Here is a 13,897-nt window from a genome sequence, read left to right as displayed (position 1 = left end):
AGATTCTTCCTCTCAGCTGCTGCAGGAACTTGAGGTTATCTCTGACAAGTGTTGCCATATATAGAGGGAAGAGAAGCCAAGATAATCCCCAAGAATTGCCATACCTGCAATGTATAACCAGCTAGAGAGGAGGCAGTTTTAAATCAGAGCCCATGTATACGTCTTCAAATGCTTACCTAAAGGATACTGGGGTTTGGCCTACCACTGCAGCTCATAACTTAGCAGGTGGGAGCTAAAACTTGTCCAACAACTGTTTACATGTGTGCTTGTTCAACAGCTGAGGAATTAGGAATTTGAAGAGGCTCAAGACAATCTTAGATGGTTCAAAAGTATTCCTTGTAACCTCAACTGTGACCTTTCTAACAGGCAGCCACATTATTTTCATGAGCAGACACTAGCAGAGCTGCTTGAAGCCAGCAGTTGTGCAAGTTTCTTCCCTATAGCTTAGCAGATGCATCTCAGTATTAGTTCTCATCTCATGCTACTTTCAGCCACAGGCCTTATTTAGGATACTCCACAAGCACTGTAGGCCTCATCTGCAGCACCCTCTGCTTCTGCAGAACCCATTATGTCCTCAGCACAGGACCCAGAAAAGACTGGGAGAGGCTGATGCCATCGAACTAGCTTTCCTTCCAAACCTAGCTTTGAACCAAGGATGGCAGAGGTAAAATGCAGGATCCCCTGCCTCCTGATTCTTTTCCTTGTTCTGATGTTCAGTATTAGTTCTCCTATCAGACCTAGCGTGTTTTTTTTCATCTCCTGCCCACTACATTATCAGAAATTATGGGCCAAATCCAGTTATTCCACTCAGGTCCTGCCATGTAACATTCCACAGTGTTTGACCATCATTGTTGACTTGCATAAGTGTCTCCTAGAAATCTGGAGCAGCACCACCCAAATACAGGCCAGATGCAATCTCCTGAACATACTAAAAACAGACTTCTCTCTTTTGTTTTTTGTTTTGTTTTGTTTTTCTTCCCAGTGGCAGAATGAAGTTCCTGAGATTTTTAGGTCCGTGAGGGACAGGAACACTGGAGTAAGATTCAAACTTTCTGAGGTTATTTCTTCACTGCAGAATTATCCCTGAACACCCTTTCTCTGGTCCACATAACCCCTCTATACACCTGAGTTCAGTGATGCTTTCAGCCTGGGCAAGCTGGTCTGTCAGTGACACCCAGCCAGCACTCCACATGGAGATTACAGACAAAGCTTTTGCAGCACTACCAGTCCTTTAGTTCCTCCCCACAGGTTTCCTAGAAAAACTGAAGACTTCTTCTCCTTTCTGTGAGAAGAATTACAGACATTTATCTTGCTAGAGCACATGGCAATATGTGCAGCAACAATAGCAATACAGTGCAGCACAGGATGAGTGAGAAAGCAATCATCCAAGTCAGGTTTTGTAGTGTGGCTGCTCCCCCTCACAGTGAAGTGGATTCTGGTGATCTGAGTTAACTCTGCAGTGATGACTTCTCCTAAGACCTCCCCTCTAGGGCTTTCCAGGAACATGGAACGTCACCTCATCATTTGAGGTTGACTGCTCCTCTGTCATACAACCAGGTGCAGCACCTCCCCTGGCTCAGCTATCCCTTTTCTTATTAACTCAGGGCATGCCCTAAGTTCTTTTCTCCAACCTCTCCCATGGCTGATAGTCTTCCAAGAGAGGTGTAACTGCTGTCCTCCTCCCTCCCCAGCACACTCATCCTACATTCCAGGGCTCCCAGCAATGTGCACTGCAAACACAGGCCTGCAGATTGAGGCCGGCCAGACATGAAGGATTCAAAGGGGCCTGGCAGGATTGTGTATCGCTTTTCCTTTTCTCTCATTCCCTCCCTCTCAGGCATGTCCAGGACCAGAGTTGCTAGCTGGGTTCTCCAGCCCACATTGTGAGGCTGCCACAAAAGGGGGAGCAAGGGCAAAAAAACAAATGTCAGAGGTTTGTGCAGACTAGAGCATAGGTGATGGGCACACACACATGTACAGACCCTACTGATATTCCTTCTTGGGAGAGGGAATGCTTTCTTCTTGTATACTTCTGGTGTAGGGATTAGGTCTGAGGCTAGCCTGGGGCAATCAAAGTGTGTGTGTGTGAGAATGCAGATCCTCTGGGAATCTCAGAGCACTTCAGTTTTTATCAATCGGTCCTGAGGATACTTAAATCATTTATTATGTAATGTAATGTAATTGTGACTCTCTTTCCCTGTACTCCACTCTCCTGCTGTGACTGTCTGTAAAGGAGATCCATCTTCCAGCTCAACAGAGAGTTTTCAGGAAGCTTTATGTCAAGACCCATTTCCAATCTAGCCACTCTTCTGTCCACTGAACAAAAAGCTGAAATGCAAATGCTTGTTCAATCCTGCCTCCTTTTAAGCCAACTTTACCTTCTCCCACACAATCCTTCTTTATACTTACAGCATCTGTATCCTGTTCCAGTGAGACTAATGCTGCAGGGACTGCTTGGAGCCAACCAGCCACTGCCTGAGCTTTGAGCTTAGCTTTGCCCTTTGTGTATCTCCAAAAACTGATAGCTCCTTCTGTGGGGAACGGGTGGTAGTCCCACCAAGTCCATTCTACACCTCTCTGGCAAGCTGCTCCCAGACCTGATGGCTGAGTTTTGCACCAGCTAGGATTGTTTCTTTCAATCCCCACCTGGCAACCACAGGAACAGGCACACATTGCCATCCTCCTGTGAAGAACACACTGCGTACATGTGCACGTGCAAACCCCCACTCTGCTCTCTTGCCTCCTTTCCCATGGAGGGAGATCTGGCAGAAGTGTCCAAGGCAGAGCCCCACTTCTCCTTTCTCTCCCTGCTGACTGCTGCTGTGTGTGTGTATGGGTGTGCCTATGTACGGCCTCACAGGCTCTCGAAAAAGCAGTCTAATGGGGAAAGTAGGACTTCTCTTTTGTAATCCTGTCTCCAACCCTTTCCTCATGGCAGGCTCTTGTTCACCAAGGCTCCTCCATTCAGGGTTGACTCCAAAGACCTCGGGAGGAAACCACTGCATGTCCTCGTTGAGACAACACCTGTCTCTCCACACATGGGTTTTGCTGGTGCAGTCGAGTTCCCAGTCCCTGTGTACCACACATGCCCTCTCTCCACATTCTTCCTCCATCTGTAGCCACAGCCTTAAGCCTTGCCATGAAGCTGCCCATCTGAGACCAAGGGGAGGTTGGGGGAGAGGGTGGTACAGAAGGGGGTAATTTTTTTTTTCTCTTTTCTTCATTTTACATCACTCACCCCAATGTACTGAGCTGACATGAAAGACAAAACGAGCACTATCTCTGCGGGGCCATGGATGGGATGGTAGTGGTGCCAGCCTCAGTGGTGGCCAAAGCTCGGCCTCCACACGTTGGCCTGCATCCCTGTTCTGGCTGCTGAGAATTTGGGCCTGGCCACCTGAAACCGAGAGGCTGAGGCAGGGTTTGGGGAAGGCCCCAGGCTCGTCTGACCAAGCTCAGGGGAACTCTGGTATGGCTTAGGGGACTGGCTGAGCTCTACCTGGAAGGGTGCTGGGGTAGCAGGGGCAGAAGAGGCCATTTCTGTTCTCCACACTGGCTCATCCAGCGTGGTGGCTGAGCGGGGCACAAGCACGGTGGGTGCCATGCTGCTTGAGGCTGGTGCGGGAGCTGGGGTGGAGAAGCGACGAATCTCCTGGGTCTTGGCTGTTTTCACTGGGACCTGCTTGGTTGCGGTGAAGGACGAGCCGGCCTGCTGGGCTGGCTGAGCAGAAGACTCCGTGCTAGGGCTTGGGGGATCTCCAAAACAGAACATGGCTGACTTTAATTGATAGGGCTGATGGCGCATGAAATCGATGACCTTGAGCCCTGATTTCTGGCCAGGTGCCTTTTTGACTTTGCTCTCTGCTTTGCTAGCCTGAGACTTGCTGGCTGCCAGAGGATAGAAAGGGGAATGCATTGGGTTGTAAGCTATTGGAGGGGGAGCCCGGATATTGGGTGAATATTTCCAGGATGAAGGTAGAGAAGGGGAAGGAGAAGGGGTCCTGGGCTTGGACTCTGGCTTCGGTGTTGTCTCCACCACAAATTTGTCCATGCGGCTCTGGCGTTTGGCAAAGAGCTCTGCCCCCTTGCCTTTAAGTTGAGGCATGTCGTGGGCTCCATTTACCAGTCCAGCATCTTGCTGCTGAGGCTTCGGAGCCACTGGAGGGGGGGTTTTGAACTTGCGGCCAGAGGACTGCATGAAGTTGCAGGCCTCGGCGCCCAGGCTGAGGAAGTCCTCTTCAGGCCCAGACTCAAAGCCTGCCCCAGGGTGGTCACCTTTTGGCTTCTCATCCAGGTTCTGCACCAGCGACAGGAGCTCAGGGTTGGGTGAGTTCTTCTTCTTCTCCTCAATCTTACTGAACATGGGTTTCTTGTTGCCCCGCCGGCGGGCCTCCTGCAGGATGCCTGTGCGGGGAGCCGGCACAGCGATCCTCTGCTCCCTGGAGGTTAAGGGCTCGGAAGGAGGCCGTGGCGTTGCTGGGGAGGTGGCAGGAGAAGGCTGCGCTGGCAGTGGGGAGCTGCTTACCATGTGCTGCGATGGCGCTGGGCTGATATACAAAGAAGAAGAGGCTGTTCCAGGGGCTCGTGGCTGGGATGCTGCAGAAGCCATCTCCCCTCCTGGCTTTGAGGGAGTTGACAGAAATATAGAGGCAGTGGATGTCCGGGCAGTGTTGGTGGAAGGCTTAGTCTCTGGAGCGCTTCCTCCCGCTCTTGGCTGTGATTCTAGTGGTGGCATTGGCCTTCCTGGTGCGGGAATATACAGAGATGTGGAGGAGCTCACTGGAGCACGGTGTGCTGGCACTGGGGCACTGGCAGGTGATCCTGGAGCCGGAGGCGAGAAAGGGGGAACCGCCGTGCTTTGCCCACCCAGGCTTTCAGCGGTTTTTTTGGGGGCAGATGGCCTGAAGATGACAGAGGATGTTGCTGGGCGTTGGCCAGAAAAGCCAGGAGTGAAGGGCCGTGCAGACCTGTTGAACATACTGGCCGTGCTTGCAGAGAAGGGGTCGGGGGTGCCGGGGGGCGGCTGGAAGACAGTGGGGCTGGAGGGAGCCAGGAGCGGAGTGGGCAGAGTGGCTGGCTGCTTGCTGGGCACTTGCACACCTTCCAGGTGGATGCTGAGGGGCACACTGCTTGTCTTCTGTGGCACAGGCATCTCTCCATTCAGCATGCCCGGCTGTGGCTGCACAGCTGGGGTGAGCTGGGGGCTCTTCTCTGCAGGGACTTTCTCTACTGTGTACTTCCCGGCACGTTCCCTCTGCTGCTCAAATAAGCGAGCTCCTTTACCTGAGGCCTCACTCAAACCTTTTTGCTTCTCTTCTTTCTGCTCAGAGTCTGACTTGGACTTTTCAATGTCCAGGTAAGTGTTGTCCCAGTCTGAGTTATTTGTTAAGCTTCGGGCATCAGAGAAACCTTCCTCGTCAAATTCAGACTCACTAGTTGGGAAAACTCCGTCTTCCTCCTCGTAGGAGCGGTCTTCGTCGACACTGCCAAAGCTTACCAATGTGTACTTCTTGGCCCTCTGCCTGCGCTTCTTGAACATCAGCACCCCCTTGGAGTGGGGGTTCGGTGCGTCTGTCAGCAGGGATGCAATGGTTCTGCACTTGGTTTTGGCTTCTTTCACGTTCTTCTCTTGGATGCTCTCGTGGCGGTGAAGCTCTGCAAGAGACAAAGAGAGGCAAGCTTAGAGCTCAGCAAGAGGCTGGATGGGCAGAGATGGAGAGTGATACGGCTATAGGAATTTGAGTGCTCATACAAGAAGACACACCGTCACCCCCTGCCCTTCCTTTTCTTTCCAGCCTTTCCTGATAGTGTCTTTAGGACCTACTGATACAAACCCATGTTCAGTTTTCTCTTTCACTGCAAACACAATTCAAAAAAGTTCATACACGTGCAGGGAGGGAACTCTCCTTACTCCAAAGATACTGGAGTCACAAAGAGCTCAAGAGGCACAACTGGGGCATGAGCCCTGCAGTGCCAGCTCTAGTCAGAGTATCTTGCAGCAGCACTGTGTGCAGCGGCCCCACAGCAGCAGGAGGCAGGTTTTCACCCTTGCTGCAGTCCCTTGCCTGTGCCCCATGCCCGGCAAGGAAACAGCATTTGCTCCCGAGCAAGAATCCCAGACCTCCACGACCGAGCAGCCAGGCCAGAAGGAATCCACTTACACAGGCTTGCCTGGAAAAGCCAACACCTGTTGGGACACTGGCATGAAAGGGCGGGATAATCATTTTCCACCTGCTCTGCCAGTCCAATGGACACTAAAGCCCCAGGGAGGGACGCTGAGTTCTTTGCCCGGCATGCAGGAAGTCGGGGTGAGCAAGATTCAACAAAAAAACAAACTCAGCTGCCCTACTGAAAGCAGGGACTTCCCTAGAATTGGTGTTCAAGTGAGAGAAATTTGCACTAACTAGCACAGAAAAAAAATAAAATATGCCCTGCTGAAGGTGGGGGGAAGAGAGGACAGGATAGGACAGGACAGGACAGGAGAGCTGCAGGCAGTGCTGGCGGATGGTGTTAGGTAAGGAAAGGATGGAAGCTGCTCAGCCCTCTTGGGATCTTTGTTTCATCAAGGAGCATTCATTCAATGGGGACCAGCTAATGTGGCCGTTATTTGCACTGGGGACAGCAGGGGAGAGGGAGCTTAGCTAGGAAGGACACTAGCTTTCCTGGGGGCTGCAGATGTCCCCTAAAACCTGGCTAGGCTGCACAGTTGTGGCAGATGTCATTGTTCCATACTGCACCAGTTTAACCACAGCAGAAATAGCCTCCCTCTCTTACCACACGCTAAAAATAAGGAGTTGCTCTGCAGAGCAGTCATTCTTCCACAAAGCTTAAGATAAAGACAAAGAAAGACTCGTCTCAAGGTTTACAGCAATTCCAGAGCACATGCTTGATTTTCACAAGCCTTGTGATTTCAGTAGGGGGACTTCTCTGGTTTGAAATCACCTTACTTGGGTGCTCGGTCCACTCTTCCTCTTTGCACCCAGAAAACTAGAAAAAGCAAAATCAGTGCTGACCTGAAAAAATGGCTCACCATTTGTATTTACACTTGGAGAGTGAAGGCTGTCTGCAAAACTTTCTTTACATACCAGCTTTAAGCTAAACCAAGACTAATGTAGCATCCAGGATTTTGTTGTGAATTTGCCCTCAAATATCTGCTGCCCATGATGGAAACGAGTTACAGTCCCTGAAGGTCTGTCCACTCCACTTAGAAGTCTGCATGCATGTGTCTGGGGGTTTTCACAGTGGAGGAAATAAGAGAGATTTCTTTCTACAAGGATCCAGTCACTATACCTCACCAGGCTTATATTTTGCTTCTAAATTTACAAGGAGGAAGAGCATCACTATAGAATCTACATCAAGTCCAGACTATGTCAATTCTGCATGAGTGACTCAGAGGAAGATTTCTGGCATCGGGAGCTAACATCCAGGGAGCTACACCGTCCAAAGGGAGTGTCTGTGCAGCCCTTCGGGCAGCAGAGCACCAGGAAAGGGCCCAACTCTGGAGTGTGGGCTAGCAAGTATAGTTACAGAACATAGAACAGTAGATAGTCTTAGTTATGCCTCAACCAACTCTTGGGCCAGGCCCAGCACTAATGTCCACGTACAGCTTCCTTAGCAAGTTGTTCTGAACTACTCTGTGCTCTGAAGCAGCTGGAAACTGAGGCTCTCTGGGACCTGCAGCTTGTCTCCCTTTCTTCTTACATCCCTTCGTATAAAGGCTAAAGCACATAACAAATTACACCCATTCTCTGAACAGAAAAAAATATCATGGTATTCAAGCTACAATCTCCCACAATGGTTTAAGAAAAAAAGGAAAAGAGAAATTTTCCTAAAATGTCTTGCTGAAGAAAAAGAACAAGAGTGAAAGCAGAATAGGGAAATGAACTGGGAAAAGGGAGGAGTGAAAACAGAAGAGGAGAAGAGAGGAAAGGAAAGGAAAGGAAAGGAAAGGAAAGGAAAGGAAAGGAAAGGAAAGGAAAGGAAAGGAAAGGAAAGGAAAGGAAAGGAAAGGAAAGGAAAAAGGAAGAGAAGAGAAGAGAAGAGAAGAGAAGAGAAGAGAAGAGAAGAGAAGAGAAGAGAAGAGAAGAGAAGAGAAGAGAAAGTAGAAAAGGAAGAGAAAAAAAGAAAAAAAAAGAAACGAAACGAAACGAAAAGAAAAGAAAAGAAAAGAAAAGAAAAAAGAAAAGAAAAGTGAAAAGGAAAAAAAATGGAAAGAGGAGACATCTGTACCTGCATAAGGCTGATCCAAGCTTGAGAACGCAGAGTCCAGACCTGGAGAGCTGGGCATGTCACAAAGCCCGTTTAATTCACAACTCCCCATAAACAGAGAGAAGCAATGAAAGAGAAGCAAAGCAGTTCCCTGCTGGAGCAGAACCAAAACTCTGAGGTGTCCAAGCCCTTTGCTATCAGCTTCACAAGCCTTTTAAAGCCTCTCTTTTGTCTCATAGGCATTGCTGCCTAAAGCCATGAGGTCACTTGGTCTATTTTTGTCTTCTTAGCTTCATCACTGAGCAGTGTGATGGACATTGTCACCTGGCACTTAAACAGCCTCCTTCATTCCTCCACTCCCTGTGAGGAGAAACTCTTTTTTTTTTTTTTTTTTTTCTTTAAGAGAATTAAATTAAAATAAATCTCTTCTCTTACTGCTTCTGTGGTGCAAGGTTCAGGTTAGAAGCTGTGTTTCTAAGTAGTGCCTCAATGTCCTGCAAACAGACAAGGCTAACACAGTGCTCATGTCCAACATGGCAAGGCAGAGAAACCCACCCAAGAGGAAAGCAGCTTTCCTTCTCTGAAACCCTCAGAGAGCACCCAGCTCCGGGCAAATATAAAGAACAAAAGAGGCTGGAGGAGAGGTTTTATTTTCCTATGTATATCAGTTGTGCTTCATGTCTGAGGAGTGAGTCCCAGTCCATGTCATCGATTCCTGTTGTGTGTCAGGACTGAGGAATATTTAACATAGGAGCATTAGGATCCTGAGTGCCTGTAGTGAAGTGGTTTAGTTGAATTAAAATGGCAAAGGCTGTTGCATACAATAATGAAGAGTGTGGCTGTGCCCAGGGAGGGTGACAGAGGGTTTGGAGGCCAAGGAGTGCTGTTTTGGCAGCACCATGCAGAGCTCCAGCACTGGAGACTGAGGGGTGATGAAAGATGAGTTGATGATAATAAGGAGTGGGGTGGACAAAGAGGAAGGGAACAGAGGGTGCTGGGAGTCCACAGATCTCCACAGCTGTGACCCTGTGAGCTGCTCAGCATCTCCCGTGCTTTGGCTGGGCCTTGTCCTACTGCCTCTTTCTGTACACGAGCAATAGGGCCTGGGAGAGAATCCCAGAGCTGCAGCTGTGGGACGCTGCTCTGTGATCCTCCCATACAGCAGACGTACAGCCCTAGCAGTACCGTAGCCCGGGACTTGAGCACACCATCTCAGGTGTTAGTGAGTCTAGAAGAAGGAAGGTCTGACCATGCCTCCTAAAATCCATTAACCATTGCTGAATGCCAAGAAAGCCAATTTCTGCAGGCAACGTTGCTGTAAGAGAGGCATAATATGCCTCGTACTGAGGTTTTTACAGCAAGAGCAATGAAAGCGGCTCAGTCGTTTTTTCTCTGATTAATTCTTACACATACAGGGATACAGTCGCTTTGAAAAAGCCTTGTCAAATCTGATACATGCCATATGCAATTGGAAATGAAAATATAGCTCTGCACTTCTGAAAAAATCTCTCTTAAGAACATTCAAATGGAATGGATAAGAGAGTAAAGAGAAGAGTTATAAAACTCTCCTACATTCTGCTGGTGTAGTGGACAATTTCTATAGAAAACTTTTTGCTAATTTGTAGTGCACTCAAATTTTATTCCCATTAAATTATGCTGGAATAATACACACACAAAAATCTATTAGGCAAAGCCTTCAAAGACTTTTCTATGTACTGATTTAACTAAATTTCATTGAAGTGGAATAAATTAAGTTACTAATTACAGTAAAGAGAAGTGCAAAAACTTTTTAAGATTACGACACACATCAAGAAAGCATTGTAATGTGTACTCAAGAAAACTGCTGAACAAGCAGGCTTATGCAATGTCAGATACTGTTCATGTTCACTAGGACATAAAGCTGGTAAATTTTATTACTAAAGACTAAATCCTAGAAAAGCCAATACTAAAGAAAATAAGTGTGTTGCTAATTTCAGATGTAAAAAAAAAAACAAAACTATTCCTTTGTGATGAAATATTACTTTGTCTACTATTTTTTCATATGGGATAACTTCAATTTTGTTTTTCCAGCTATTTATGTTGGGCAAGGTCATTCTTCCATGGCTAATGTTGCAAATATCTCAGTAAGTCATTAGAGGATATAGACATCTCATGCTCTTCATATCTGGAGTCCTTTCAAAATAAGATTTGAATAGGTTATATTGGCCTTCCAAGTATTTCCCTGTTGAAAGCCAGCCTTTCAAGCTACAACTAATGTTTGAATTGCAGAATATGGCAGAGGACTATATATTCATTTACTCAAAAGAAGTATTGTAACTCTTGGGACAGAAAACTTATTTCTCATTCTTGGATGTTTGCACACTTCTGTCACATAAACTGTGCATAACATAAAAGATTAATACTGCCTTCACCTCCAGTTTAGCATGGTACAGACAAATGCTGTGGTCATACTGAAGTCTGTAACACTTAAGCATGTAGCTAGAGTTAAATGTACAGTTAAGTACTCATGAAACCAGTGCATTTTCTTAAATGGCTAGTGATTTTAAGAGTTACTAGTGAGGCACTGCCCCACTACCATCTTCTGGTGTTAGGAAGACAGAAATCAACAGCCGTGAGAAAAAATGCACTCAGTCCCTTAGTAGATTTTTGACCATTCTTTGCCATTCTTTGACTCCCACACTGCTACTGAAGAACCCTGCTAGGCTAAAAAGGTTCAGAGACATTGCTGTGCATGGCAGCAATTCGTCTCTGTGTTAGTCTCATGGTATCCTGCTTGTTCACTCAAAAAAAATCTCCCTCGGTTGATTGAGAGTTTGACTTCTTTCCTGAGCTGGAGGGAAATGTGTCCTCAGAGCAAAAGGCAGTATACATTGCTGGCTTCCCTCTGACATTCGGGCCCTGGATATTCCCTGCATAGCCTTCTACAACAAAACTGCCAAAGGAGAGCTTTATTTTTTTTTGCCAGGACAGTAAGTTGAAAGTACTAGAGAATCTGTCTTTTGCATTTTTAGCCTGATTTCCTAAGAAGGGTTTATGTGGTCACAGAGCAAGTTTTGTGTTGTTGTTTTTGTCTTATTTATTTATTTATTTATTTACGTGATTCACCCTAGAAGCTTCTGAGCTCATTTGTTAATTTCAGTCTGAAGTCACAAAGATACAAAGCTTCCTATGAGTTACATGAAGATAGGTTGCTGGACAGAGGAGATAGACCCCACCATAGGAAGCAGAAAGCCTGAGTGTGGCCTTCATTAGGCACCAAAAACTGAAGAACACACAAAAAAAAATCTAAGTTCCCATTTTGAATATGAGAAGCATCAGGCAGATATGCATTTAGTAGACATGAAAGAATATCACATACGAGACATAAATTAAAAGAACACCAGGATCATTCTGCTGCTCACAGGTTTGCTTGATGTCTGACAGCAGGGTATTACTGATTCTTCTTCCCTTTGTCCTTCAGTGTTTCCAGCATCCACTCTCTGGTAATACAGGCAAGCATATGTTCACCACCTGGGTCTGTGTACTTGATTAGTCCTGTAGCACTTGTCATATATTTTGTTATCTAATTGATTTTAGTCTCTTTCTGTGACCTGTCAAGCTCCCACCTCATTCTAAAAATCTAGCCTTCCACAGGACAACTGTACGTACTTGCCATGCTTTATGTCATCTGCTGATTAACACACTGCAATCTCACTGAATCCTCAGGCCATCCATTAGAAATGGTATTACTGCCATTTGCTGTTACTGCTTGCTAGGTACAACACACTCAAGAGAAACAACAATATTTAAAAAGATTCACTAGGAAGAATTTGCAGTTGAAAAAGCAGATACGAAGACAATGGTGGTGGACCTGGGAACACTTCCAAGCTCCTCAGTCCAGATAACCCACCTCCCTCCCCCTGTTCCCCACACACCTGGGTTTCTGTGGGAAGAAAGACCACAGAAAAGCTGCAAGTTGTCCGTGCCAGGTCCCAGTTCTGAATAAGAGCAGTTATGGGGCTCTGGGGTGCCCCAGAGCACACGCTGCCTGGTCTGTCTGGGTGCAGCCAGAGGACAAGATCCACTGACAGAAGAGAGGAGGGTTGGGATTTTCAATCATCTGTCTTTTTGCCAGTCATGTAACATTGAGGTGGAGAGGACATTTGATTGACATACGTTAGTGTTTAAAGCTCCATGGATGAAAATATAGAGGTGGTCCCACTGGATTCAGAAGCCTAGTGAAACACCACTACCAACGTAGCCAATTAGCTACCCTGACATCATGAGCCATTAATAGGTGCGTTTTCTGCTCTATACTTAGCCAATTGTGTAGTCACCTTACAGTAGCCCCTTCTCTCCCATATTTCTGTAGTTGGAAAAGTCATATGGAACCATATCAGATATCTTGCAGAAGTCAACATACACTGTGTCCACCTTATTTTTTCAGCCACAAAGTATGTTGCCTTACTGAACAGGTCACTGATTGGTGTCTTTTTATTGTTTTTCGTCTATGTTTTTTTTACTGATCATTTTGTTTTTCATGAAGTGTGTTTAAAAGAACTACTTCATTCACCTCACTGAAGCTGAATTTTTTTTTCTGTAAGAAGGCTGATATTCTTGGTCTCCTTTTCTGAGTCCCTTCCCATTATCCCAGGGTATTAACAAAGACCTGAGGGTCGTCCTAATACGATTTTTGCTAAGACCTTACATTTTACCTGTACAGAGGATATGATTCAGCTTTGTCCTTTTAAGTATACTCAGTGTGTCAAGATACGCTGAATCTTCTCCCCCTCATTCCTGCTCCTCTTTCTTCTACACTGAGGGCCAGATCCTTGGTTAAAATGAGCGGTAGACATGCTGATGACAGTGAAGCTTTCCGGATTTCACAACAAACTGATCTCCCTTCCTGCGATGGATTTAAGGGAAACTGCTGAATTATATTTGTCAGGTTCTTCAGTTTTCTCCTTCCTAACTGTAATTTTCTCTCGCTCTTGTTGAGAAATTACCTATTGCTTAATTGCCCCATTTCAAAGTGCTTTTATGCCACGCCCTTTAATGCTTCTCCCTCCCCCATCACTATCATTTTTTCTCATTTCAGTGTTGTCTCTGACTAGCTTTGCCTACTTGTCCCAACCTTTTCAGCAAGTCCCATATCACTTTCAGACCTGATGGAAACAAAATTAGACAGGGAGAGGAATTCTTTGCATTACAATTTCTTTCAACTCAGCTCTGAAAATCCTGGAACCTAGAAATTTTCAGACAATCTCTGCTCAAGCAACTAATACATCAGCCTGAAAATATCTCCTCTGTGCTTTCGGTAGAAAACATAAACCAAAGGTATAAGCTCAAGTGATATACTCAAGCCTAAAACTAGATGGAGAGGGCTCCAGATGCACACTGTTTATGTCACTGCTGTTTTCTTTAATAAAAGCATTCCAAGCTGCAGAGAGTTCAAAACTGAATGTTAATACTAAGTGGTAGATTCATAAGCAAAGGCAGAAAGCCAGATTGCATACACCAGTGTATGTAAACTGATTTCCCAAGTGGAGGCAATTTCTACTTCAATGCATGCTGAGGTGAGGTCAGACTCCCCATCAGTGATTCAACCATGGAGGCTGTTGTCCTTGCTTTCCTAGGGGCTGGCTGCTTACTGAGTAGCAAGGCCCAAGGGTTATTCAGCATTGTTTCATACTGCAAGCAGCAGACTTCC

The 13,897-nt window shown here is 46.4% G+C and overlaps 1 protein-coding gene across 1 annotated transcript in view; it reads right to left on the bottom strand.

Moving 5' to 3' along the window:
- Positions 1–695: 695 nt before the first annotated feature.
- Positions 696–13,897, bottom strand: part of SYNPO2L (synaptopodin 2 like) — a 34,761-nt gene continuing 21,559 nt past the window's right edge. Inside the window, exon 4 of the mRNA XM_035330287.1 lies at positions 696–5,655. Coding sequence (XP_035186178.1) covers positions 3,320–5,655 — 2,336 coding nt within the window. The 3' untranslated portion in view covers positions 696–3,319. The remainder of the gene's footprint in view (positions 5,656–13,897) is intronic.

The sequence above is a fragment of the Oxyura jamaicensis genome, chromosome 6 (assembly GCF_011077185.1).
Source record: "Oxyura jamaicensis isolate SHBP4307 breed ruddy duck chromosome 6, BPBGC_Ojam_1.0, whole genome shotgun sequence".
In the NCBI taxonomy this organism is placed as follows: domain Eukaryota; kingdom Metazoa; phylum Chordata; class Aves; order Anseriformes; family Anatidae; genus Oxyura; species Oxyura jamaicensis.
The sequence above is the reverse complement of the archived record's forward strand: the minus strand, read 5'-3'. Positions and strand labels throughout refer to the sequence as shown.